At 42.4% G+C, this 24,646-nt stretch overlaps 1 protein-coding gene across 3 annotated transcripts; it reads right to left on the bottom strand.

Moving 5' to 3' along the window:
• Positions 1–3,741: 3,741 nt before the first annotated feature.
• On the bottom strand, positions 3,742–23,854 carry zc3h12aa (zinc finger CCCH-type containing 12Aa). 3 transcript variants are annotated; one of them, XM_084158693.1, is made up of 6 exons: positions 23,610–23,854; positions 19,977–20,457; positions 11,560–11,699; positions 8,983–9,217; positions 7,210–7,316; positions 3,742–6,891 (listed from the first exon to the last, which is right to left on the bottom strand). In XM_084158693.1, the coding sequence occupies exons 2-6, from the start codon at positions 20,369–20,371 to the stop codon at positions 5,729–5,731; spliced, it is 2,040 nt and encodes a 679-aa protein (XP_084014819.1). In that variant the 5' UTR covers positions 20,372–20,457; positions 23,610–23,854; the 3' UTR covers positions 3,742–5,728. The 3 variants fall into 3 exon arrangements, with proteins under 3 accessions (XP_084014819.1, XP_084014818.1, XP_084014817.1); XM_084158692.1 differs by lacking the exon at positions 23,610–23,854 and adding an exon at positions 23,419–23,501; XM_084158691.1 differs by lacking the exon at positions 23,610–23,854 and adding an exon at positions 23,414–23,493.
• Between the last annotated feature and the right edge of the window lie 792 nt (positions 23,855–24,646).

Genomic DNA, 24,646 nt, shown 5'->3' with positions numbered 1-24,646 from the left:
TGTAATTTTGCCACAATATATTTCATGATGGGCGTCAGGTAGCTTAGTGGTTAAGAGCGTTGTGCCAGTAACCGAAAGGCCGCTGGTTCTAATCCCTGAGCCGACTAGGTGAAAAATCTGTCGATGTGCCCTTGAGCAAAGCACTTAATCCTAATTGCTCCTGTAAGTCGCTCTGGATAAGAGCGTCTGCTAAATGACGTAAATGTAATGATGTGTAACATGTGCTCAATACTGTGCTAAATGTTGATTTAGTGCATTATTATAGGGTAAGCGTTAGAATCAGCCTCCTCAATATTTGTAGCCATAGGTGATAATATTTCTCTAGGACCTGATCCGTCGTCAATATTGTGGAATAATTATAATGTTAAGGTAAGATTTGAAAGAGAGAAAGCTGATCCGATACAGAGAGCACCGCTGCCTTTCTTTCGAACCTATCAACACATGCCTCAACGACGCACTTAGCGAACGTTCTCTCTGCGTGGTGTTTTGGGAAACGCATGTTACATCTTCGGCAGTTGTAGGAAAGATGCATTGTTAAAACACTTGTAAGCCTAAATTCCATCGCTATCAGGAAACCGGCCACAGTACAGTACTCTCCTCTCATTTGCCCCTGGCAGGAAGTGGACTATTGTTTTTATTTCCTCATAGCTTTTCATTCCACGATGACGCATACACATATCTTTCCAAGAACTGCGTCCGATTAGAAATGACAGTGAATTGCATTTCCTTATCGATTCAATCAAGATGTCACCATCTTCTCTCTCTCTCACACACACACACACACACACACACACACACACACACACACACACACACACACACACACACACACAGTCATAATGACTGTATTAATAAAGCAGGAGTGAGACAGTAGAAGGACAACAGCACACATACCACCAAGATAATAATAATAAATGCCATTTAAAATACACTTTCATCCAAAGGGACTTACAGTTGTGCTTGCATACATTTTCACATGGATGGCCCCAGCGGGAATCGAACCCACAATCCTGGCATTTTGGAGCTGCAGGAAGTGAGCCACACAGGACCACACTTTTTTATATTTCACATTCTATACATATACAGTTGGAAATATCACATCCGTTTGTTTCTACAAAGCCTTCACAGTCTGACAATAAGGCAGCCCCTTGGCCTGAGACATGGCTGCTTGCCCCAACACATGTCTGACTTCAATAAGGTCTACAGTCATGTCTCAGGGCAAGTAGCCTTGTGTCACTTAGGGCAAGGCAGCGCCCATCTTGGTATCTCTATAACTCAGTGAACTCAGAATATGACATGAAAATGCACTACAGGCACATGCCTGTGCAGATCTGACAGGGGAATATTAGTGGGAGGTTTTCAAGAACCTGCAATGGCATTTCTTAAAATACAGGGCAAAGGTAAACCTGTAGGGCTTTGGAGTTGTGACTGCACCCACAAGATCTGAGACTGCATGTCACCGGCTTAAAACATCAGAGAAAACTGGCTGGAATTCAGCTTGTGGTTTTGCTAAAGCTTGCAATGTGAGTCATAGTTGCACAAAGGTCAGATTTGAAAACCTATGCTGGATTTTCTAAGAAATAGGGTGTGCGTGTGGGGTAGAGAGTGAGGAGGCTGATGTGCTGAAGAGCATGAGCATGATACATGTTAGCTTGGCATATTCAATAACTAGCTTCATCAAATCTGGCATGAGTCTAAGCCTTAAAGGCGCAATCTTGCTACATCCATTTTTGGATTGATATTTACCCATTGATGCCTCATGAGTTCAACTGTAGTACCCCATCAGAACCCAAAATAGAAGCTTATTTTACTCCGATGTTTGTAAACAAAGTAAATGTAAACAAACACTATATAGCCTCAAAACATGGTTAAGGCTATCCTTTTGATATCATGGATGGTCAGTCCTTGCATCCATAGCTCTTTCTCTGAATTTGAGAGTGGTTATATTTCTCATCCCATCCCTCAGCTTTTTACCAAAACACTTTGTTATTGTTTCAACTGCTGATTGCCCCTTCAAAGGAGATTTAGGGCTCTATTCGATCAGATCCGCTTTAGCCGAAATCTGCATAGCGGTTGTTTTGGCGATGTCGGAGGTGGAACTGAGTAGAGCTGTCAAATCCACAAGCGGCTCCTGGCATTATACTTAAAGAGGACATTGCCATTGGTTGCAATGAGTCGCATTAAGAGAAATCCCATGCAACCTTGTTTACAAGTTCGAACACTGGAATGTGATATGTAATCTACACCTCGATTAGGCTGATAGAAATCCTCATTATTTTGTTTAATGATTTTCAATTTGAGCATCATTATTTCTATATAGCCTACACTTTCTCATTCTGAACTTCTAACGTGAGTGGGATGTGTGGCTTCCTGACAATGATCAAGAGCAGCTGCTCACTGATTTGACAGCTCCAACGCAGTTACACCTCCGACATCGCCAGAATATCAGCTTTGCGGATGTCGGCTATCGCCGGTTAACGCTTGATCTGATTGAATCTAGGCCTCACACCACATTTTAACCTCCTGTTCAGCACCATAATGAACATGATAATGAATGTGATGTTAATAGAAAATGGTGGAATTACCCATTAAGGTAACTCTGTATTCTATATGACATTGACATTCAATTAAATGAAGATTCTTTATGTTACACTGTGGGCCTACTGTATATTTACAGAACGACAAGGACAGAATGTTCTTTTAATATGCCATCACAACATTTCACAACATGCCTAAAATATATACATGATCTAACATTTAAATATGCCATTTAGCTAACCTATCGTAGTAGGCGTAAAATAAACGCCTGAGCAGGAAACCCCACATTCGGGTCATGACGATAAAATAAACAGTTGGGAGAAGTTATCTTCTGTACTGTTCAACCAATCCAGTAAATGTGGAGGAGGAGTTAAGATAAGAGTGTCGCCTTGTTAATATTTTGGATGGAAACAACTTCAAAGAGCAAGCTAGCTAGCAAACGTGCCGTAGCTAACTGCTAGACAGATATTAGCTAGTGTTGTCTAGCGATAATGGAATATCTGGCAAAGTTGACACAAACAAAATTGGTGTGTGGTGTCTGTCGACTTTGTGGCAAGAACTTAATCTCGCTATGTTTCACCGGGGACTGTAAACAGCGAGGCACACGTCCAAAAGCAGAAGTTGCGTCAAAGGCTCGCTTCCTTTTCTCCCTGAACCAGATGTTTCTGATTTCTTACGTCGCCGCTGAGGGTGCCATTTAGCAGACGGTTTTATCCAAAGCGTCTTACAGTAGTGCGTGCATACATACATTTATATATGTGCGATGCCAGTGGGAATCTAACCTACCATCCAGATGTTGCCAGCACCATGCTTTACCAACTGAGCCACACATGACCACCATTTTCACAGTGTTAGTAGCTATGGGAGGGCTCTCCAACCCAGTTCCTGATGAGCTACAGTCCTGTAGGTTTTCATTCCAGCCTTAATCTAACACACCTGATTAATAATTAGCTGGTTGAGATGCTGAACAGGTTAGTTACAACTAGGGTTGGAGCGAAAACCTACATGAGGGTGGCTCTCCAGGAACAGGGTTGGAGAGCCCTGAGCTATGGTCATCATCAGATCCTCATAGGATCATCATGGAGCATATGACTGTCTATGCTCTCAGGCACTGAAACAATAGACACAATGGAAGTGCCATATCATAGTACAGTAGCTTGAGACGCAATACAGAGACATGACATTAGACAATATAGACACAGGTGTATTTCAAACCTTTAATTTTAGTGTAACATGATTTCCCAACATTCAAAGGCAGTGGTTATGTGCTATATAAATGAATAAAGAATGAGTGAGTAACCCTTTATTACTGTCGGGTAAGTACTAGGTACTGGTAAATACTTGGCAACAAATGTTACGATTTGGTATAGAAGCTATTTCTAGTTCAAAGAAACAAAGTAGCCTACTCTAAAAATACACAATAATTGCTGAGAAATAAAATACCTAGTGTTACCTGCTAATTATTTCAGGTACCATGTAGTTATGATTGCATTAAGACTGTAATAACCTGATATGAAGCTGGTAATACTATATGATTGCATAATAATAACATTCTAACTTTAAATACCTAGCTAGTACTTAACGTGCTGTTAAATAAAGTTACCAAAATGTGTTTTAATTAAAAAAAGTTAAAAGATTTGTTAAGACCTAGAACTCTACTCCAAATGTCCATGATAATTGAATTATAACTTTTACATGTTTAGGCACTTAAAAATCTACAAAATCAGCATACAGCGAAGACAGACAAATACCATAGAAACATTGTTAAAGTAACTGTCCAGTGAAAATCTCACTTTTAAAAGTTCATATTCTGTTAACTCATACCTAAATAATGTTGTTGACTCATATTCTTGTATTTGTGGCCAAATCATAAATTGGAAAAAAACACTTTAAAAAACCCAACCTTAAACTCAAACAGACCGTTTAAAAAATGCTTTCTATTTCCTCATAGAGGATGATGTAATCCTCCTGAGGAGCTTGAGCTGGCCAATCAGCAGTCTATTTGCATGAATATTTTTAATAACCGGTATATGCCCACACCACTCTGTTGTTGGGGAACACCCACACCATTCCAACACAGAAAAGCTGCTTTTTAACATACTCAATTAAAACATTTTGGAAGGAAAACTATTTCACTCATACTGTACTGTAATTCATTGTAGGTCATATTTCATAGAAATCGGGAAACACTGGACAGTTACTTTACTACTGGATTTACCCAGTCTTTGGTGATACAAGAGACCCTCACAGGCCATAGTGTACATATTACAGTACACATATATTTATAGATATACAATCGTTTTATCACTATGTTACATTATACATTATCTTGCTGAGAACGTCACCCTATTAGATCACATTCTGATCTATGGGGGAATTACAATATTTGGATCAATGACAAAGTGCTTTTCCAACTTTAATTAAGTTTCTTTGGCAGCTTCTTCCACTGATACTCTTGGTTAGAAGGATACTGTATAGTATTTGGGGCTCTTTGTGCGTAGCTTTATAATTTACATTGAAAAAGGTATACCATTGCATTCCACACTGCATAAAGAGATGGAATACTGCATATTTGTATATGAGACAGGAAATACATTATGGCCACCCTTTTAGATAAGGACATTATTTTAGACAATAATTATTTCTTATTGCATGAGAGCTGAATTTCAGACAAATGAGAGATCACATACAGTATATCCCAAATGATACAATATGCATCAACAGTCAAACACTCTAGATTCACTTTTGCCATGGTACTGAGTCTAGAGGCAACTTTCAAGTTCATCCCAGATCAAGATTTGGCTACACTGTCATAAATGTATACAACTTTCAATAAGTCAACATCTAAAATAATCCAGTTAAACAACACGACAGGGGATTCATCCCGATTCTCCACACTTCTCCCAAACTGTGCACACACTACCCGTCATGGATTTAACATAAGCTATGACATGCACATGACTGCTAAGGAAGGACAACCTCAACAACAACAAAAATGTTGCTCTTTCACTTTCAAACAGTTCAAAATGTTACAGTAAATTACAAAGGAAAAGCACACGAGATGAATTACCCAAGGCTCCTTTTCACACAAGTATCCCATTGACATCAATGAACGATTTACGTGGAAGTTTGAGTTGTGCAAGCTTATCTCAACCCTGAATCAGCCCCTTAGAGAAGATGCTTAGAGGCATCAGAAGGCCCCTCCCTGAGATTTGAGGTTGAGGATCTCTGCAGCCAGCTTCTGGGCGTCCATCAGGTGAGGGAACATCCCCATGACCGAATCCACCTGGTGGGGGTTGAAGATGGCCTGCAGTTTCTTACGGAGCTCCTCTCTCTCTGGGTCAAAGGCAGAAGGTGGAGGTGGCTGGGCCCAGGAGTGGTGTTCCTGCTGATCCCCGTAAGAGGAGCATGAGTGGGGGACCTTGTGCGGGGTAGGGGGGTGATGGAGGTGGGGGCCGGGGGGGAGGCTACAGGACGCCCTAGCCTGGGGGACCCCGCCATGGAAGGGGTCTGACCAGTACTTCTGGGGGTGCTGATGGTGGTGGAAATGATGTTCCCCCACCCCGCCTTGCTGGAAGTTGCAGGGGAGGCTGTAGTGGTGCTGGTGGTGCATGTTGGGTGGGAACAGAGGGGGCGAGTAGGTGTCATACCTCGGCTGGGATTGGGAATGGGTCTGTAGTGGGTTGCTGTGGTGCTGCTGCTGGGGACCTGTGGAGGGAGCCAAATGGAAACAACACCTGCAGGACCGGGGGCTGTCCTGGGCCAGCCTCTCTGGATGCATGCCTGGATGTCTGGAACCAGAGGGGAAGCCCTGCTGTTGCTGCTGCTGCCTGGGCCTGAAGGCCTTGCTGTGGCCTTGGGACACATCCGAGTACTGGCTCTGGCTCTCATAGGAGCCAAAACCAGAGTCCAGGCGCTCATGGGAGATGCTGGCATAGGGGAGGTCACTAGTAGTGGAGGGGGGGAGCATACTGGGCATATTGGGCATACTGGGCCAGTCCATCTGTCCTTGGCCTACTGCTGTGGGGCTGCGGGCCTGCTGGTTCCTACTGGAGCGTGGCCCATCCCAGTACAGCAACATGTTCTCAGTTACTTGGCTCTTGGGACCCTCCCTCAGGGAACCGCGGTGCTCCAATGTCAGCCTGTGCTCCAGGTCGTTCTCCAGAGAATAGGAGGGAAAGGGGCCAGGGTCGGACTGGGGGTCCCTCAGGTGTGACATCATGGGATTCCGGTCCTCTTTTACAGAGGAGAGCCTGGCCTTCTCCCTGAGCTCGTCAGCCAACGAGCAGTGGGATTGGTGAGTACGCTCTGGGTGGTAAAACTTACACTTTACGCCGTAGGTGCACTTTTTACCTGAAATAGAAAACATAAATGACAGATACTAAACATTACAGTTATTACAGTATTACTATCTAGTCTAAAATCAACTAAAATAACACTGTTAACCCTACAATTCTACAGAACAAAGTATGTGGGCTCTTCACAAAGAATCTCAGATTAGAAGTGCTGACATAAAATCAGTTATGCCTAATGGGGGACCTGATCCTAGATTAGTACTTTGTTTCTCTTCTGCTTCAACAAGACAGGTTTTAAACTAAGCTTCAGTGTTCACACAATAGATTTAGAACCCTATGGTATCTCACATATATATCTCTATGATTGAGATCTTACCATAAGGACAGAGTTGGCGCTTGTGTTCTGGCAGCAGAGGCTTCTTCCTCAGGAAGTTATCCAGACTAGGACCATGACGACCAAGCGGGTCATCTGGAGGCATGAATCTGGGCCGGAAATGGGTAATACTGATCAGAAAACCATACAGGCAGAGAAGTGATAGAGGATCTAATCTGATCGATAAGAACAATAAAACATGGTGCAGTCAGAGGGAATGTTTGCTTTTCATATCTGAAATAATTACGTGAATACATGTTGTCTCATTCATCATCCTCTAACCTTACAGGAGTGGTCACCAACCTTTTCTGAGTCAAGATCACTTTCTGAGTCAAAATGCAAGCTGAGATCTACGTAAGCCTATGCAACATTAACCTATTAAAAACAGTACTGTAACAATGAGGTTTGTGCAGTATGCTATAGGCCCAATACATTATCACTGCATATTGGCTTTGCTTGAATTGTCCTGTCAATGGATTGTTGTTCGCACCATTTTTATACATTTTAGGTAGGCTATACGATCACACCGGTAATAGATCAGTTGTATTACTTGTGAGGCACAGCTGAATAAGCTACACTGAAATCATTTGCTTTTTATTTTTATTTTACTGTGCTGATGGTGACTGCATCTGATGGTCAGTCTCAGTGGACAGAGAGAGCAGCAGACTGAGGGTTCGCCTCTCAATGCCCCCCCGCTCTCCCTTTCCTCCGCTGACACTGACCAAAAAGGGACACTGTCTTCCAGCTGATGGCAAAACTCGAGTCGCACTGCATTATTTCTGCCTCATGCACAAATTCATGTTGTTACTCCTATGAATGGAGAAAGTGAAATATTCCTCTATATTAAAAAAGACCCAAGCCGCTAATAATAACCACACAAGCCTATCGATACACTTTCCTACTCATTCATTACAGCTGCAGTGCTGGTTGTAGCGTGAGTGGAAGTAGGATGAATGTGCATTTTATGGCTTATAAAAGTGTTGAATAAAAAGTGTTGACAGTGCTTAGTAAGAACTTAAACATGAACACACTCAAAAAACCTGCAGCTCTTTGCTGTATTCATTGAGTCATTGTTTTAAAAGTTCTGAAATCTCAAAATCTCAACTTTGCTGTAGCTTTCTTTTATGCCTGCTACGTTACTGCAGACACGGTAATCTGAGCCATACGATTGGCCAGCGGTAGGCCTATAGTGCACTTGATTTACTCTCCGGGCCCGCTGGGAAGGCAGAGTTTGTACCTTCAGACACATGAAATGGTTTAAAATGGAACACTTCACCTACCTGGCACGCAGTGCAGCTGAATCGGGTGCACCTACCACCAACAGTGTGAGATGAATAAAAAAAATAGGAACACAAGGCTTTATCGTAGTATTTTTTACAGAAATGTTTGGCGATCGACTAGGAATGCCTTGGAGATCGACCAGTTGGTGACCATGTCCTTACAGTATATTACACTACTACAGTATCTGCTCTAAAGGTCAAATCTGCTTTTCGGAACCAAGTTTCTCGCTATTTCTGTGCTGAATCCTAACTAAAGAACTATGTGCATTACTAAAATTGTTGTACATATCTACCCTTGACATCAATGCATGATTAATATTGTTTTTTTTAAAGAGTTCAAAACCTGTATATATATCTCATGTTTCTGTCCAAAATCAGTATTTATGACAGATGTTACCTGCTGAAACCCCCCATACCACATATATGGCCTCTTCACCATTGTATCTTCTCTCTATCTATCCCCCCCCAAAAAACAAAAAAACATTCCAGCACTCACTTGTCATTGACGAAAGAGTACATGAGCAGCCTCTCCTCGATACAGCGCTTCCACTCCGGACGCTCTCCCTGGAGGTCCCTATAGGTGTCGTTGGACACGATCACACCGTCCGACTCGTAGGCCAGCTTCACGATAAAACGGTCATCGTAGCAGACCACCCGTTTACCACCGACGCGTCTCGAGGGAGTGAAGACAACTATCTTCTTCTTCTCCAGCTCCACTAGAATGTGTTGGTCTGGAAATAAATGTGCAGATGTTTCACCAAGTGTTTTATTATGGCCCAGTCCAGGGCCTGTATTCATAAAGCTTCTAAGAGTAGGAGTGCTGATCTAGGACCAGTTTTGCCTTATAGATAATAATGAATAAGATTACATGGACAGGGCGGGGACCTGATCCTAGATCAGACTGTGAGATGCTTTATGAATACGGGCCCAGAATGGTTTAACAAGGTGAATGCTGTTGTTGGTGATGTAAGTAGCAGAGATGGTTCGCTTTATGTTTGGTCTTTCATCATATAGGAATTCTGTTTTTGACACAGATTATTCCACTGCCTTACCTGTTAATGTCTTCTTAGTACACATTAACATGACTAATAATTCAAAACATAGTTAGATATACCACGTATTCTATACCTTTGCATGATAAACAAGCCAGGTGACACTATGATAATTGTCACGGATTCAGCCGAGGCTGCCCCTCCTCCTTGCTCTGGCAGGCTTCGGCGTTCGTCGTCACCGGAGTACTAGCTGCCACCGATCTATGTTTCTTTGTTCTACTTGTTTTGTCTTTATTGTACACACCTGGTTCCCTATTTAACCCTCTGGCTCCCACTGTATTGTGTGCGTGTTTGTTCTATGTTTGGTGTCATCGACTGGTGAACGATATTTGTCCTCCCTGCGTGGAGATTATGTTCATTTATTTTCACTAGTAAAGTACGTTGTCTACTAGCTCTGTGTCCTGCGCCTGACTCCGTCCTACCGCTACACATGACGCCTGACAATAATAAAGGGTTGCATAACATTGCTTCAATCAAATATGGTATAGTCTGCAAATCAAACAGGGGACACTCAAAACACAAATCCATCAATGGTGGAGAAAAAAATCCCTGAGACAAAACATACAGACCACAAAACCATCAATCATTTACAACAAATATTACATGACTGGTTAATTATTACATAAGCTGTTCAAACTTCACAACCTACCTCCCCAATATCATATAACACGCAAGCCTCCCAGCAGACTAAATTAAAGCATTGACAAATACATTCAAAATGAATGTTGAATAAATGCACCTGTGTGTACACAGTGAAAATGGACAATGGAAATGGTCGTTTAAATAAACAAAATGGACAAGCTAAAGGCAACGATGTTCAGCAATCAAACTTTGGAAAGAACTGGGGCCATATTCATACGGTGTCTCAAAGTAGGAGTGCTGATCGAGGATCTGGTCCCCCCTGTCCATGTAATCTTATTCATTATGACCTAAAAATAATTTCTTTTTTTCCTAAAACAGCACTCCTACTGATACACTTGAATATGGACCCTGACTTGTATAAGTGTGAGACATAGGGCTCCATATTGAAAAAAATGATTGACTTCTATTGACTAAAGCCTGAAAGGCATTCACAAATGTAAACTGTCTGTGCCAAAAATGCTTTCATTGTTCAGGTAACACTGCTTGATTGGAAACAGTTAAAGACGCAGTTTCAGATAGTAACCTAGGTGTGTGAGAAAAAAACAGTTGCACTTCCTGGTTGGGGATTTCCCAATTCCTAGGGAGGACTGACTGTCTGACTGCTGCGGTTATTTTTAATTCCTGGTTACTGGGATTGAAAATCTAACTTTTGGCTTGCTTGCTCCACCTCAGACAAATCCACTGAACCATGCAAGCAGTGGGCACCAGGTGATGATGTGTCCACAGTGGTCCGCTTTGTTAGTGGTAACGCTAGGTTAACACAAACACCTCCTAACAACTGATAACTGATAGCCAGCAGGTACATGGAAAAGAGTCACTGCTGATGTAGGTTGAAGCGATCACATTTGGGACAATTTATTTAGATTTTTTTTCAGAAAGACTAGAGTATGATGTCAGCGAGTATTTATTGATTTCAGTATTTCAACATTTGTCCAATAATACCCTCCGGTGGAGTTTCCCAATGCCTTTTGCCTCAGTCTCATAATACAAACACATCATATAACTGGAGACATACTGTAGCTGCAGTGAGTGTACTAACCGAAACTCCTACATATAAATGAGATAAGGAAATGTCCTGCATTATTTTAAAGCAACAGTAACAATGAATACCGTATTGTATTGTACTTTATTGTATTGTGTTGATTTTCTCTATCTAGTATTTTAATGTATTGCTGACCTCACAAAATGAATTTCCATAGACAAGCCTAGTCCTGGACTAAAAAGAGAGAGATTAATCTCTGTCCCGGAAACTGGCCGTAAAAGGATAGTTTCATATTGTACATGAACACAGTTTGTGTTTTCAAAATCCCCTGGTGTTACATAGGTATTAATATTCAGAAACAGAGACTAGTCTAATTTGAACTATGTGTGAATCTCACCTGTGATGGGAACATCAGGCCTGGGCTGCTCCTTGCGCCAGGAGGGCACAAACACAATGACGGTTGAGTGACCTCTATCCAGGAAATAGATCACTGCCAACTCAATTCCTCTACAGGAGAACACTTCCTTGTTACCATGACTGGAAGGGAGACAGAGAGCAGGAAATAGGATAAATAATTACTTTCGATGAATCAACAAACATTTCTAGTGAAGAGGGCAGATTTAAAGGAAGGAGAGAGGTGAAGGAGCAGTTTTATGTCTATGTCTGATTGTTTCATTGTTAAATGGTAGAGCAAAGTTAATTTGATCAAATAATTCCTCCTCTGTCTACAATGCATTCACTTCACAGTGGCAATGCAAGCGAATGACAAGGTTTGCATAGTAAAAAAAATGCAGGAACACAGGCATGCAGCTCAAACAGTACTCTTTCTGAGGAGTAAAGTAGCACGACATCATTAAAGTAAAGTAGCTGTTATTTAAGTGATAATGCCAGAGAAGCCGGTGTTAGGAGGATAAATTGGCACGGGTGTTACCGTGCCAAAACCGTGCCAATATATCCTCCAAACACCGGCTTCGAGGGCATTATCACTTTTATACAATGGGTTACCAACATATTCATATAATGATTGACATATTTTCATTAAAAACGTTATTTTGATTAATTTATTCGTACTATTTCATCCATCCACAAGATATAGTCCAGACACAAATCTAGGGTTGCTAGAGACGTGACCCAGTTGGTCAGTCCTTTTGTTCCTTCTAAACATTCTTATCCCTTGCTTGCTATCTAGCCAACTACGGCTAATTTACAGTCACGTCAAAAAGTGCAGCCAGAATAACAGCATTTGCATTTGCATTTGTTTAAGCTGTTTTCTAATGACATTTATTTGGATACACCCATAACAATGAGCTAAAGAGGCGCAATTTCACCTCGCATAGAAAATGTGCTCACTCGTCAGGACACTGTTGTTCAGAGGAGCTTGCCAACAACACAGCTACAGTAACACAATCACTTCAAACTGAAGCTGGAAAGACTGCAAATTAGCTGTGTTTCGTTTAACCTTTTTTCAATTGAATTTTTTTTGTATATAACCATAAAAATTATGCCAGCTGATTCATGATTTCGACTGGCTGAGAAATGCTGCCTGCCTGTCTGTCTGTCTGTCTGTCTCGACCCGACTCCTGACACGTTCTATGGGACAGCTGGAGATCGAATTTCAATATTGAAACAATGTTGCAAATGTCGGAGAGACAGACAACAAGGTTTATACAAATCTCTGCTGTTGAAAACAAAATGTTAGTCTAAAAGAAATGTGAGATAATGTCTAGATGCTTTTTATAGTGGAGATCAAGTTTATTAGTTATTATTAGCACAGTCAGATGGAACAGAGTAAATAGGCATTTTAACGTCATAGATTTAGCCGGTGGCAACTTGTGGAATAGATACTGGCTGGAATGCGGTTTTAACCAATCAGCATTCAGGATTAGACCCACCCGTTGTATAAAAGATAATAACATATGACAGAATGACAGCTATACTGTACAACAAGGTCCTATTTTACGTATATCAGTGCTAAATAACACCTGCAAAGAGACCTTTGAACGTCATTGGACAAAACACAGATTTAAAAAATATAACTTCGGCAAAACATAAAAACATCACATGGTAGGGTGAGTAGGTGAAAACTAGCTTCGGTGATGAAATTTCACTTCCTTATGTTATAAAATAAATTTTACCAAGACAAATATGATTCTTCATGTTCTAAATCATTCAGTTGGGCTTTCTCTAACATATCATTAACATTATATCCTAAAAGTCAGATTTCGTAACCTAATATATCCAATAATAAGCACAGAGCTCTGTTGACAGAGAGCGTTGCCGCTTCTTGCAGCGATTTTTTTAGGATTTTACATGTTGTGGTGGTCTTCTGCAAAGTTGTTTCTGTGGGTCGCAAAAAGCAAAATTAACATGACACGAGTTGAATTAAATGTAAAAGGCTTTGATAATAGAACGCTTGCGGTAGGCCTCCGCTCAGTGCAATGTTGACATTTCACAAAAATACGCTTGTTTTTCTGAGAAATCTTTGAAAAACAACAGGACTTTCGCATCAATATGAAAAGTGTATACTAAAATATAAAAATACTACATGTCATGTCTCAAAACCGATATCTATCTTACCTCTATATTGTTTTATGTTCTCCGGATTCGCGAAGAAAGATGACGAGTTCAACATTGAGCCTGTCAGTTTGCCTTAATTCTCGCACAGCATCCAACCTAGCTGACGCAATGCTATTTTCCAGATTTTGTACCACTTTTTTTTTATCTTGGCCATCCTACAAGGATATAAAACTGAATGGATTATTATAGATTCATGGGGTTTGGACCATTGTTTTTTTAAAGGAGTATCTACACAAGTAACATAGTATTTTACCAATTGGTGAAAAAAATTGTTTTAGACAACCTACATTTTTTAGTAATTTAGCAGACGCTCTTATCCAGAGCAATTAGGGTCAAGTGCCTCGCTCAAGGGAACATCAACAGATTTTTCACCCAGTCGGCTTAGGGATTTGAACCAGCGATCTTCCGTTTACTGGCGCAATATATTTGAGATTCTTCAAATAGCCACCCTTTGCCTAGATGACAGCTTTGCACACTCTTGGCATTCTCTCAACCAGCTTCATGAGGTAGTCACCTGGAATGCATTTCAATTAACAGGTGTGCCTTCTTAAAAGTTAATTTGTGGAATTTCTTTCCTTCTTAATGCGTTTGAGCCAATCAGTTGTGTAGTGACAAGGTAGGATATACAGAAGATAGCCCTTTTTGGTAAAAGACCAAGTCCATATTATGGCAAGAACAGCTCAAATAAGAAAAGATAAACGACAGTCCATCATTACTTTAAGACATGAAGGTCAGTTAACATGGAACATTTCAAGAACTTTGAAAGTTTCTTCAAGTGCAGTTGCAAAAACCATCAAGCGCTTTGATGAAAATGGCTCTCATGAGGACCACCACATGAGTGGAAGACCCAGAGTTACCTCTGCTGCAGAAGATACATTCATTAGAGTTACCAGCCTCAGAAATTGCAGCCCAAATAAATGCTTCACAGAGTTCAAGTACAGACACATCTCAACATCAACTGTTCAGAGGAGACTGTGTGAATCAGGCCTTCATGGTCGAATTGCTGCAAAGAAACCACTACTAAAGGACACCAATAAGAATAAGAGACTTGCGCCAAGAAACACAAGCAATAGACATTAGACCGGTGGAAATGTGTCCTTTGGTCTGGAGTCCAAATTTGAGATTTTTGGTTCCAACCGCCGTGGCTTTGTGAGACGCGGTGTGGGTGAACGGATGATCTCTGCATGTGTATTTCCCACCGTAAAGCATGTAGGAGGAGGTGTTATGGTATGGGGGTGCTTTGCTGGTGACACTGGCTGTGATTTATTTCGAATTCACACTTAATCAGCATGGCTACCACAGCATTCTGCAGCGATACGCCATCCCATCTGGTTTGGGCTTAGTGGGACTATCATTTGTTTTTCAACAGGACAATGACCCAACACACCTCAAAGCTGTGTAAGGGCTATTTTACCAAGGAGAGTGATGGAGTGCTGCATCAGATGACCTGGCCTCCACAATCACCCGACCTCAACCCAACTGAGATGGTTTGGGATGAGTCGGACTGCAGAGTGAAGGAAAAGCAGCCAACAAGTGCTCAGCATATGTGGGAACTCCTTCAAGACTTTTGGAAAAGCATTCCAGGTGAAGCTGGTTGAGAGAATGCCAAGAGTGTGCAAAGCTGTCATCAAGGCAAAGGGTGGCTATTTGAAGAATCTCAAATCTCAAATATTTTTTGATTTGTTTAACACTTTTTGGGTTAATTCATGATTCCATATGTGTTATTTCATAGTTTTGATGTCTTCACTATTATTCTACAATGTAGAAATTAGTAAAAATTAAGAAAAACCCTTAAATGAGTAGGTGTGTCCAAACTTGACTGGTAGTGTCCACGTGGATTGTGTTTCCTTATTGGTTTATGAATTGAATCAAGTCCAAACAAAACACTCAAATAGCTAGGTAATCAAACTGTAATCAAGAAGTTCTAAAATGTTGGCTTGGATCAAATCAAATCAAATTTTATTGGTCACATGCACCGAATACAACAGGTGCAGACATTACAGTGAAATGCTTACTTACAGCCCTTAACCAACAGTGCATTTATTTTAAACAAAAAAGTAAGAATAAAACAACAACAAAAAAGTGTTGAGAAAAAAAGAGCAGAAGTAAAAATAAAGTGACAGTAGGGAGGCTATATATACAATAGAATAAAGTGACAGTAGGGAGGCTATATATACAGGGGGGTACCGTTGCATAGTCAATGTGCGGGGGCACCGGCTAGTTGAGGTAGTTGAGGTAATATGTACATGTGGGTAGAGTTAAAGTGACTATGCATAAATACTTAACAGAGTAGGTGCAGCGTAAAAAGTATGGGGTGGGGGGGCAGTGCAAATAGTCCGGGTAGCCATGATTAGCTGTTCAGGAGTCTTATGGCTTGGGGGTAGAAGCTGTTGAGAAGTCTTTTGGACCTAGACTTGGCACTCCGGTACCGCTTGCCGTGCGGTAGCAGAGAGAAAAGTCTATGACTAGGGTGACTGGAGTCTTTGACAATTTTGAGGGCCTTCCTCTGACACCGCCTGGTATAGAGGTCCTGGATGGCAGGGAGCTTTGCCCCTGTGATGTACTGGGCCGTACGCACTACCCTCTGTAGTGCCTTGCGGTCAGAGGCCAAGCAGTTGCCATACCAGGCGGTGATGCAACCAGTCAGGATGCTCTCGATGGTGCAGCTGTAGAATTTTTTGAGGATCTGAGGACCCATGCCAAATCTTTTTAGTCTCCTGAGGGGGAATAGGCTTTGTCGTGCCCTCTTCACGACTGTCTTGGTGTGTTTGGACCATGATAGTTCGTTGGTGATGTGGACACCAAGGAACTTGAAGCTCTCAACCTGTTCCACTACAGCCCCGTCGATGAGAATGGGGGCGTGCTCAGTCCTCTTTTTTTTCCTGTAGTCCACAATCATCTCCTTTGTCTTGGTCACGTTGAGGGAGAGGTTGTTGTCCTGGCACCACACGGCCAGATCTCTGACCTCCTCCCTATAGGCTGTCTCATCGTTGTCGGTGATCAGGCCTACCACTGTTGTGTCGTCGGCAAACTTAATGATGGTGTTGGAGTCGTGCCTGGCCATGCAGTCATGGGTGAACAGAGAGTACAGGAGGGGACTGAGCACGCACCCCTGAGGGGCCCCCGTGTTGAGGATCAGTGTGGCAGATGTGTTGTTACCTACCCTTACCACCTGGGGGCGGCCCGTCAGGAAGTCCAGGATCCAGTTGCAGAGGGAGGTGTTTAGTCCCAGGATCCTTAGCTTAGTGATGAGCTTTGAGGGCACTATGGTGTTGAATGCTGAGCTGTAGTCAATGAATAGCATTCTCACGTAGGTGTTCCTCTTGTCCAGGTGGGAAAGGGCAGTGTGGAGTGCGATAGAGATTGCATCATCTGTGGATCTGTTGGGGCGGTATGCAAATTGGAGTGGGTCTAGGGTTTCTGGGATTATGCTGTTGATGTGAGCCATGACCAGTCTTTCAAAGCACTTCATGGCTACAGACGTCAGTGCCACGGGTCGGTAGTCATTTAGGCAGGTTATCTTAGAGTTCTTGGGCACGGGGACTATGGTGGTCTGCTTGAAACATGTTGGTATTACAGACTCAGTCAGGGACATGTTGAAAATGTCAGTGAAGACACTTGCCAGTTGGTCAGCACATGCTCGGAGTACACGTCCTGGTAATCCGTCTGGCCCTGCGGCCTTGTGAATGTTGACCTGCTTAAAAGTCTTACTCACATCGGCTACGGAGAGCGTGATCACATAGTCGTCCGGAACAGCTGGTGCTCTCATGCATGCTTCAGTGTTGCTTGCCTCGAAGCGAGCATAGAAGTGGTTTAGCTCGTCTGGTAGGCTTGTGTCACTGGGCAGCTCGCGGCTGTGCTTCCCTTTGTAGTCTGTAATAGTTTTCAAGCCCTGCCACATCCGACGAGCGTCAGAGCCAGTGTAGTATGATTCAATCTTAGACCTGTATTGACTCTTTGCCTGTTTGATGGTTCGTCGGAGGTCATAGCGGGATTTCTTATAAGCGTCCGGGTTAGAGTCCCGTTCCTTGAAAGCGGCAGCTCTACCCTTTAGCTCAGTGCGGATGTTTCCTGTAATCCATGGCTTCTGGTTGGGGTATGTACGTACGGTCACTGTGGGGACGACATCATCGATGCACTTATTGATGAAGCCAGTGACTGATGTGGTGTACTCCTCAATGCTGTCTGAAGAATCCCGGAACATGTTCCAGTCTGTGCTAGCAAAACAGTCCTGTAGCTTAGCATCTGCGTCATCTGACCACTTTTTTATTAGCCGAATCACTGGTGCTTCCTACTTCAGTTTTTGCTTATAAGCAGGAATCAGGAGGATAGAGTTATGGTCAGATTTGCCAAATGGAGGGCGAGGGAGAGCTTTGTATGCGTCTCTGTGTGTGGAGTAAAGGTGGTCTAGAGTTTTTTCCCCTCTGGTTGCACATTTAACATGCTGGTAGAAATTAGGTAGAACGGATTTAAGTTTCCCTGCATTAAAGTCCCCTGCTACTAGGAGCGCTGCATCTGGATGAGCGTTTTCCTGTTGATTAATGGCCTTGTACAACTCATTCAGTGCAATCTTAATGCCAGCATTGGTTTGTGGTGGTAAATAGACAGCTATGAAAAATATAGATGAAAACTCTCTTGGTAAATAGTGTGGTCTACAGCTTATCATAAGATACTCTACCTCAGGCGAGCAAAACCTTGAGACTTCCTTAGTATTTGATTTTGTGCACCAGCTGTTGTTTACAAATATACAGAGACCGCCACCCCTCGTCTTACCCGAGTCTGCCGTTCTGTCCTGCCGATGTAGCGTATAGCCTGCTAGCTGAATGTTATCATTGTCGTCGTTCAGCCACGACTCCGTGAAACATAAGATATTACAGTTTTTAATGTCCCGTTGGTAGGATAACCGTAATCTTAAATCGTCCATTTTATTCTCCAAAGCTTGAACGTTGGCTAATAGGATTGATGGGAGAGGCAGTTTACTCGTTCGCCGTCGGATCCTTACAAGGCACCCGGATCTGCGTCCACGATATCTCCGTCTCTTCCTCACGCGAATGACGGGGATCTGGGCCTTGTCGGGAGTCTGTAGAATATCCTTCGCGAACGCCTCGTTGAAGAAAAAGTGTTCGTCCAACGCGAGGTGAGTAATCGCTGTCCTGATATCCAGAAGCTCTCTTTGGTTATAAGAGACGATGGCAGAAACATTATGTACAAAATAAATTACAAATAACGCGGAAAAACACACATAATAGTACAATTGGTTAGAGGGCTGTAAAACGGCAGCCATCTTCTTCCGGCGCTGTTCTATCCTAATAAGGATAGAACGATCCATCCATGTAATAAGGAGCAGACAATAAAAAATGGTCGTATATGCAAATACTTGAACTAAGAAGACATAATAAGACTGAGTGACAATGTCGTCTGGCCTGTTACATTTTTGTCATTTAGCAGACATTCTTATCCAGAGCGACTTACAGTTAGTGCATACATTATTATATTTATTTTTCATACTGGCACCCCGTGGGAAGCGAACCCACAACCCTGGCGTTGCAAACGCCATGCTCTACCAACTGAGCTACATCCCTGCCGGCCATTCCCTCCCCTACCCTGGACGACACTGGGCCAATTGTGCGCCTCCCCATGGGTCTCCCGGTCACGGCCAGCTACGACAGAGCCTGGATTCAAACCAGGATCTCTAGTGACACAGCTAGCACTGCGATGCAGTGCCTTAGACCACTGCGTCACTCGGGAGATACTGTTCAATATGAACTCTATCCTGACAATATAAACACCACCTTGACACATAGCTATCACTGGGAGCCAGTAGGAGGCAGAGACTTGTGTTGGAGATTTGCATATTGTGCAGCATTAACCTTTGCAAAGGCATGTACAGGCATGGCTAACTACCTCTTCAAACCCAGCTGAGAAAATTACATTAAGGTGTATGAGAAGAACTTGTGGTTCTTGTGTTGCAGGTAGTTCAACAGCTGATAATGAGTAGTTGTACACCTGTACTTTTACAGGTATTTTTAGCAACATGGGGCATTAGGATAATACAGTACATCCGCTTCATCTAATTTCTCAACCATAATAACACCTTAACTCTTACAGTGCAGGACTGTCATCACCATGACATACACGAGGGCACGCACACAGCTGAACTCATTGAAACACTTACATTGAATGCTAGCTCTTACAAACATTACAAAAATAAATCACTTCTCTTCTCGACTCGCTCACCTCATGGCCACATTGCTGCCGTCAATGACGATAGGTTTCAGTCCACTGTCTGTGTCCCTCCTGTCTTCCAGTAATGAGACTGGTCTGTCTCTCTGGGGGCCATGGGTCCTAGAGGAGGCCATGCTGGAGCCTGTGTGGCTTATGGGGCCAGTAGTATCTTCACCACTCTCAGGGATGGTTGAGTTAGAAGTACCAGTGCTGGCTCCGCTGCTGACCAGCTCCCCCAGTACAGAGTTGGTGTCTGTACTCAGGCCTAGCTTCAGCAGGGCGGCCCGTACCTCCATGGGGGAGTAGCCCAACTTTCTGAAGAAGTCCACTCTGAGCTGGAGCTCTCCTGGGTCGGGTTCAAATGGACCCGAGGCTGGGGTCTGGAGGCTGGGAAAGGCCTGGTCCATCCTCTACTACCGTCAGTCTGTGCTTGTCCTGTGCAGCTGTTCAGCATGGGAGGGTTATGACCTATTTTTCATGTTGAAACTGTTGCCTGGATTGAACAGAGAGAGACTTTTGTTAAATTCAAGACAATGTAATGCAAATACTCTGAACAAAAATAGTCCCCCAAATTATACTTTTGAATAATCTGTCCATAGAACATTCTTCTTGATGATCATCCAGGTGCTTCCCGGTGCTTTTTGGCAAACCTGAGACAACTTTTTGGGCAGCAGTTCTCCCATTATACCTGGCGAAAACCAAACACTGCATTCCACAGTAAGAACCTCATACCAACGGTCAAGCATGGTGGTGGTAGTGTGATGGTTTGGGGATGCTTTACTGCCTCGGGACCTGGACGACTTACCTTAATAGAAGGAACCATGAATTCTGCTCTGTATCATAGAATTCTACAGGAGAATGTCAGACCATCCGTCTGTGAGCTGAAGCTGAAGTGCAGCTGGGTCAAGCAAAAAATTGCTAAAAAGCAACATATTTGAAGTTTTGGAATGGCCTAGTCAAAGTTCAGACCTAATCCCAATTGAGATGTTGTGGTAGGACGTGAAACGAGCAGTTCATGCTTGAAAACCCACAAATGTCGCTGAGTTAAAGCAGTTTTGCATGCAAGAGTGGGCCAAAATTACTCCACAGCGATGTGAGAGACTGATCAACAACTACAGGAAGCATTTGGTCATTGCAGCTAAAGGTGGCACAACCAGTTATTGAATGTAAGGGGGCAATTACTTATTCACACATGGGAATTGGGTGTTGCATAACTTTGTTAATTAAGTATCATTTTTTTTTGTTATTTGTAAACTCAGGTTCCCTTTATCTAGTATTAGGTTTTGCTTGAAGATCTGATAACATTCAGTATCAACAATATGCAAAAATAGAGAAAATCAGAAAGGGGGCAAATACTTTTTCACGGCACTGTATAAATGCAATATGCAACAATTTCAAATATTTTACAGTTCACATAAGGAAATCAGTCAATTGAAATAAATTCATTAGGCACTAATTTATGGATTTCACAAGACTGGGAATACAGATATGTAGGGGCGTGTATCCGAAAACCAGTCAGTATCTGGTGTGACCACAATTCGCCTCATGCCGCGCGACAGATCTCCTTCGCATAGAGTTGATCAGGCTGTTGATTGTGACCTGTGGAATGTTGTCCCACTCTTCTTCAATGGCTGTGCGAAGTTGCTGGATATTGGCGGGAACTGGAGGACGCTGTTGTACACGTCGATCCAGAGCATTCCAAACATGCTCAATGGGCGACATGTCTGGTGAGTATGCAGGCCATGTAAAAACTGGGACATTTGTGTACAGATCCTTGCGACATGGAGCCGTGCATTATCATGCTGAAACATGAGGTGATGGCGGCGCATGAATGCCACGACAATGGGCATCAGGATTTCATCACAGTATATCTGCGCATTCAAATTGCCATCGATAAAATGCAATTGTGTTCATTGTCAGTAGTTTATGCCTCCCGAGTGGCGCAGTGGTCTAAGGCACTGCGTCTCAGTGCTTGAGGCGTCACTACAGACCCCCTGGTTCGATTCCAGGCTGTATCACAACTGGCCGTGATTGGGAGTCCCATAGGGCGGCGCACAATTGGCCCAGTGTTGTCTGGGTTTGGCCGGTGTAGGCCGTCATTGTAAATAAGAATTTGTCCTTAACTGACTTGCCTAGTTAAATAAAGGTAAAATAAATAAATAAATGCCTGCCCATACCATAACCCCACCGGCACCATGGGGCACTCTGTTCACAATGTTGACATCAGCAAACCGCTCGCCCACATGTCTGCCATCAACCCGGTACATTTGAAACCGTGATTCATCTGTGAAGAGCACACTTCTCCAGCGTGCCAGTGGCCATCGAAGGTGAGCATTTGCCAACTGCAGTCAGGTCAAGACCCTGGTGAGGACGACGAGCATGCAGATGAGCTTCCCTGAGACGATTTCTGACAGTTTGTGTAGATATCCTACAGTTGTACAAACCCAGTTTCATCAGCTGTCCGGGTGGCTGGTCTCAGACGCTCCCGCAGGTGAAAAAGCCACATGTGGAGGTCCTTGGCTGGTGTGGTCTGCAGTTGTGATGCCAGTTGATAGTACTGCCAAATTTTCTAAAACGACGTTGCTTATAGTAGAGAAATGAACATTCAATTCAGCTCTGGTGGACATTCCTGCTGTCAGCATGCCAATTGCACACTTCCTCAAAACTTCAGAGGCACATTTTAGAGTGGCCTTTTATTGTCCCCAGCACAAGGTGCACCTGTGTAATGATCATGCTGTTTAATCAGCTTCTTGATATGCCACACCTGTCAGGTGGATGGATTATCTTGGCAAAGGAGAAACGCTCACTAACATTTTGGTAGACGCTCTGGAGCGATTTAAAGGCACTATTAGGATTCAGTGCCTTGCTCAACGTCACATCAACAGATTTTTCCCCTAGTTGGCTCAGGGATTCGAACCAGCAATCTTTCGGTTGCTAGCGCAATGCTCTTAACCCCTAGGATACCTGCCGCCCACTAACAGGGATGTAAACAAATGTGTGCATCTTAGTGCATATGGAACATTTCTGGGCTCTTTAATTTCAGCTCATGAAACATGGGACCAACACTTTATATTTTTGTTCAGTGTAGTTTGGCTAACATACTGTTTTATGTCAGAGTAATATGCAAATAATTCAGTTGACAACTTGACATATTGACTGTACTGCATTAAATGTGTATTACGTTGCAGGTCTAATATCTTTGTATTCACATTAGGCAAAATTGTCATAGGTCTACAGCAATTGCAAACAGTTTTAAGATTATTCCAATGTATCACAGAAACCACACAATTAAACTGGCAAACCTATTGTAAACTTCCCAAATGTTATTCAACATTACCATACCCTGAAGAACACTGGACGAATCACGACAGCATATAACTAGATTAATCCCAAACCAATATCAAGTATTTACCCATGTAAATAATAAAATAACATATACAAAAAACTACCTTACAATGGCTGACAATGCAGAGGTAGTATTCGTTTGTACAGAACGAGTCCTGGCGCCGTGTCTTTCTCACGACAATGGAATACAAGGACAGGTGACACGTAACTCAGATTCATGTGACGTTTGAGTGAAAATAATACAGTAAATCATTAACTTTGTACAAATACACAACGCTGACAATGGCGTTTAGAACTCACATTAACTTTCAAGTGGTGTTCCTCTTCGTGGTCTCCATTTTTACCTCGACCATACATTTAGCATTTTCAAAGTACGCTACAGATATGACTTTGCAACCGCAGCAACTCCCTCTCTCGAGCTCAAAAGTGTCCTAACTTTGTTCCTGTGCTGCCACGGCGCCAATTTGTAAAAGTACTTTCAAGTTGCCTTCAAATTATAGCCTACTTTACTATAGAGCTACATTTTCTCAGTCCTACCTAGCCTATAAGTCAAATTAAATTCTTGAATTTCTGAAACTGAAACTGAAACTAACCCTGCCCTTATGCTATTACTGTAAAGTCTGATTTCTAAAGCGGTTCACCAAAATTGCAGTTCACCAAAATTACGGACATGTTATACCTGTAGGCAGAGGTGGAAAAGTACACAATTGTAATACTTGAGTAAAAGTAAAGATACCTTAATAGAAAGTGACTCAAGTAAAAGTGAAAGTCACCCAGTAAAATACAACTTGAGTAAAAGTCTAAAAGTATTTGATTTTAAATATACTTTATTATCAAATGTAAATGTAATCGCTCAAATGTACTTAAGTATTAAAAGTTAAAGTAAAAGTATAAATATTTTCAAATTCCTTATACTAAGCAAACCAGACGCCACCATTTTCTTATTTTTGAAATTTACGGATAGCCAGGGGCACACTCCAACATCTAGACATAATTTACAAACGAAGCATGTGTGTTTAATGAATCCGCCAGATCAGAGGCAGTAGGGATGACCAGGGATGTTCTGTTGATAAGTGCGTGAAATTGACAATTTTCCTGTGCTGCTAAGCATTCAAAATGTAACGAGTACTTTTGGGTGTCAGGCAAAAATGTATGGAGTAAAAAGTACAATATTTTCTTTAGGAATGTAGTGAAGTAAAAGTAAAAGTAGTCAAAAAATATAAATAGTAAAGTAAAGTACAGATACCCCCCAAAAAACTACTTAAGTAGTACTTTACACAAGGGCAGATACTTTTACATTTTTTACATGTTTTAGTCATTTAGCAGATGCTCTTATC

The sequence above is a fragment of the Coregonus lavaretus genome, assembly GCF_964263955.1.
Source record: "Coregonus lavaretus genome assembly, chromosome: 3".
NCBI lineage: Eukaryota > Metazoa > Chordata > Actinopteri > Salmoniformes > Salmonidae > Coregonus > Coregonus lavaretus.
Note: the sequence above shows the minus strand (reverse complement) of the source record. Positions and strands in the feature narration are given on the sequence as shown.

Excerpts from the sequence above, each read along its gene's own strand:
- zc3h12aa (XM_084158693.1), bottom strand. The coding sequence starts at position 20,371 with ATGGACCAGGCCTTTCCCAGCCTCCAGACCCCAGCCTCGGGTCCATTT. Across the intron at positions 11,700-19,976 it reads GGCAGCAATGTGGCCATGAG|TCATGGTAACAAGGAAGTGT; the intron begins GTGAGCGAGTCG and ends TCTCCCTTCCAG. Across the intron at positions 6,892-7,209 it reads GCGCCAACTCTGTCCTTATG|GTAAAAAGTGCACCTACGGC; the intron begins GTAAGATCTCAA and ends TTTCTATTTCAG.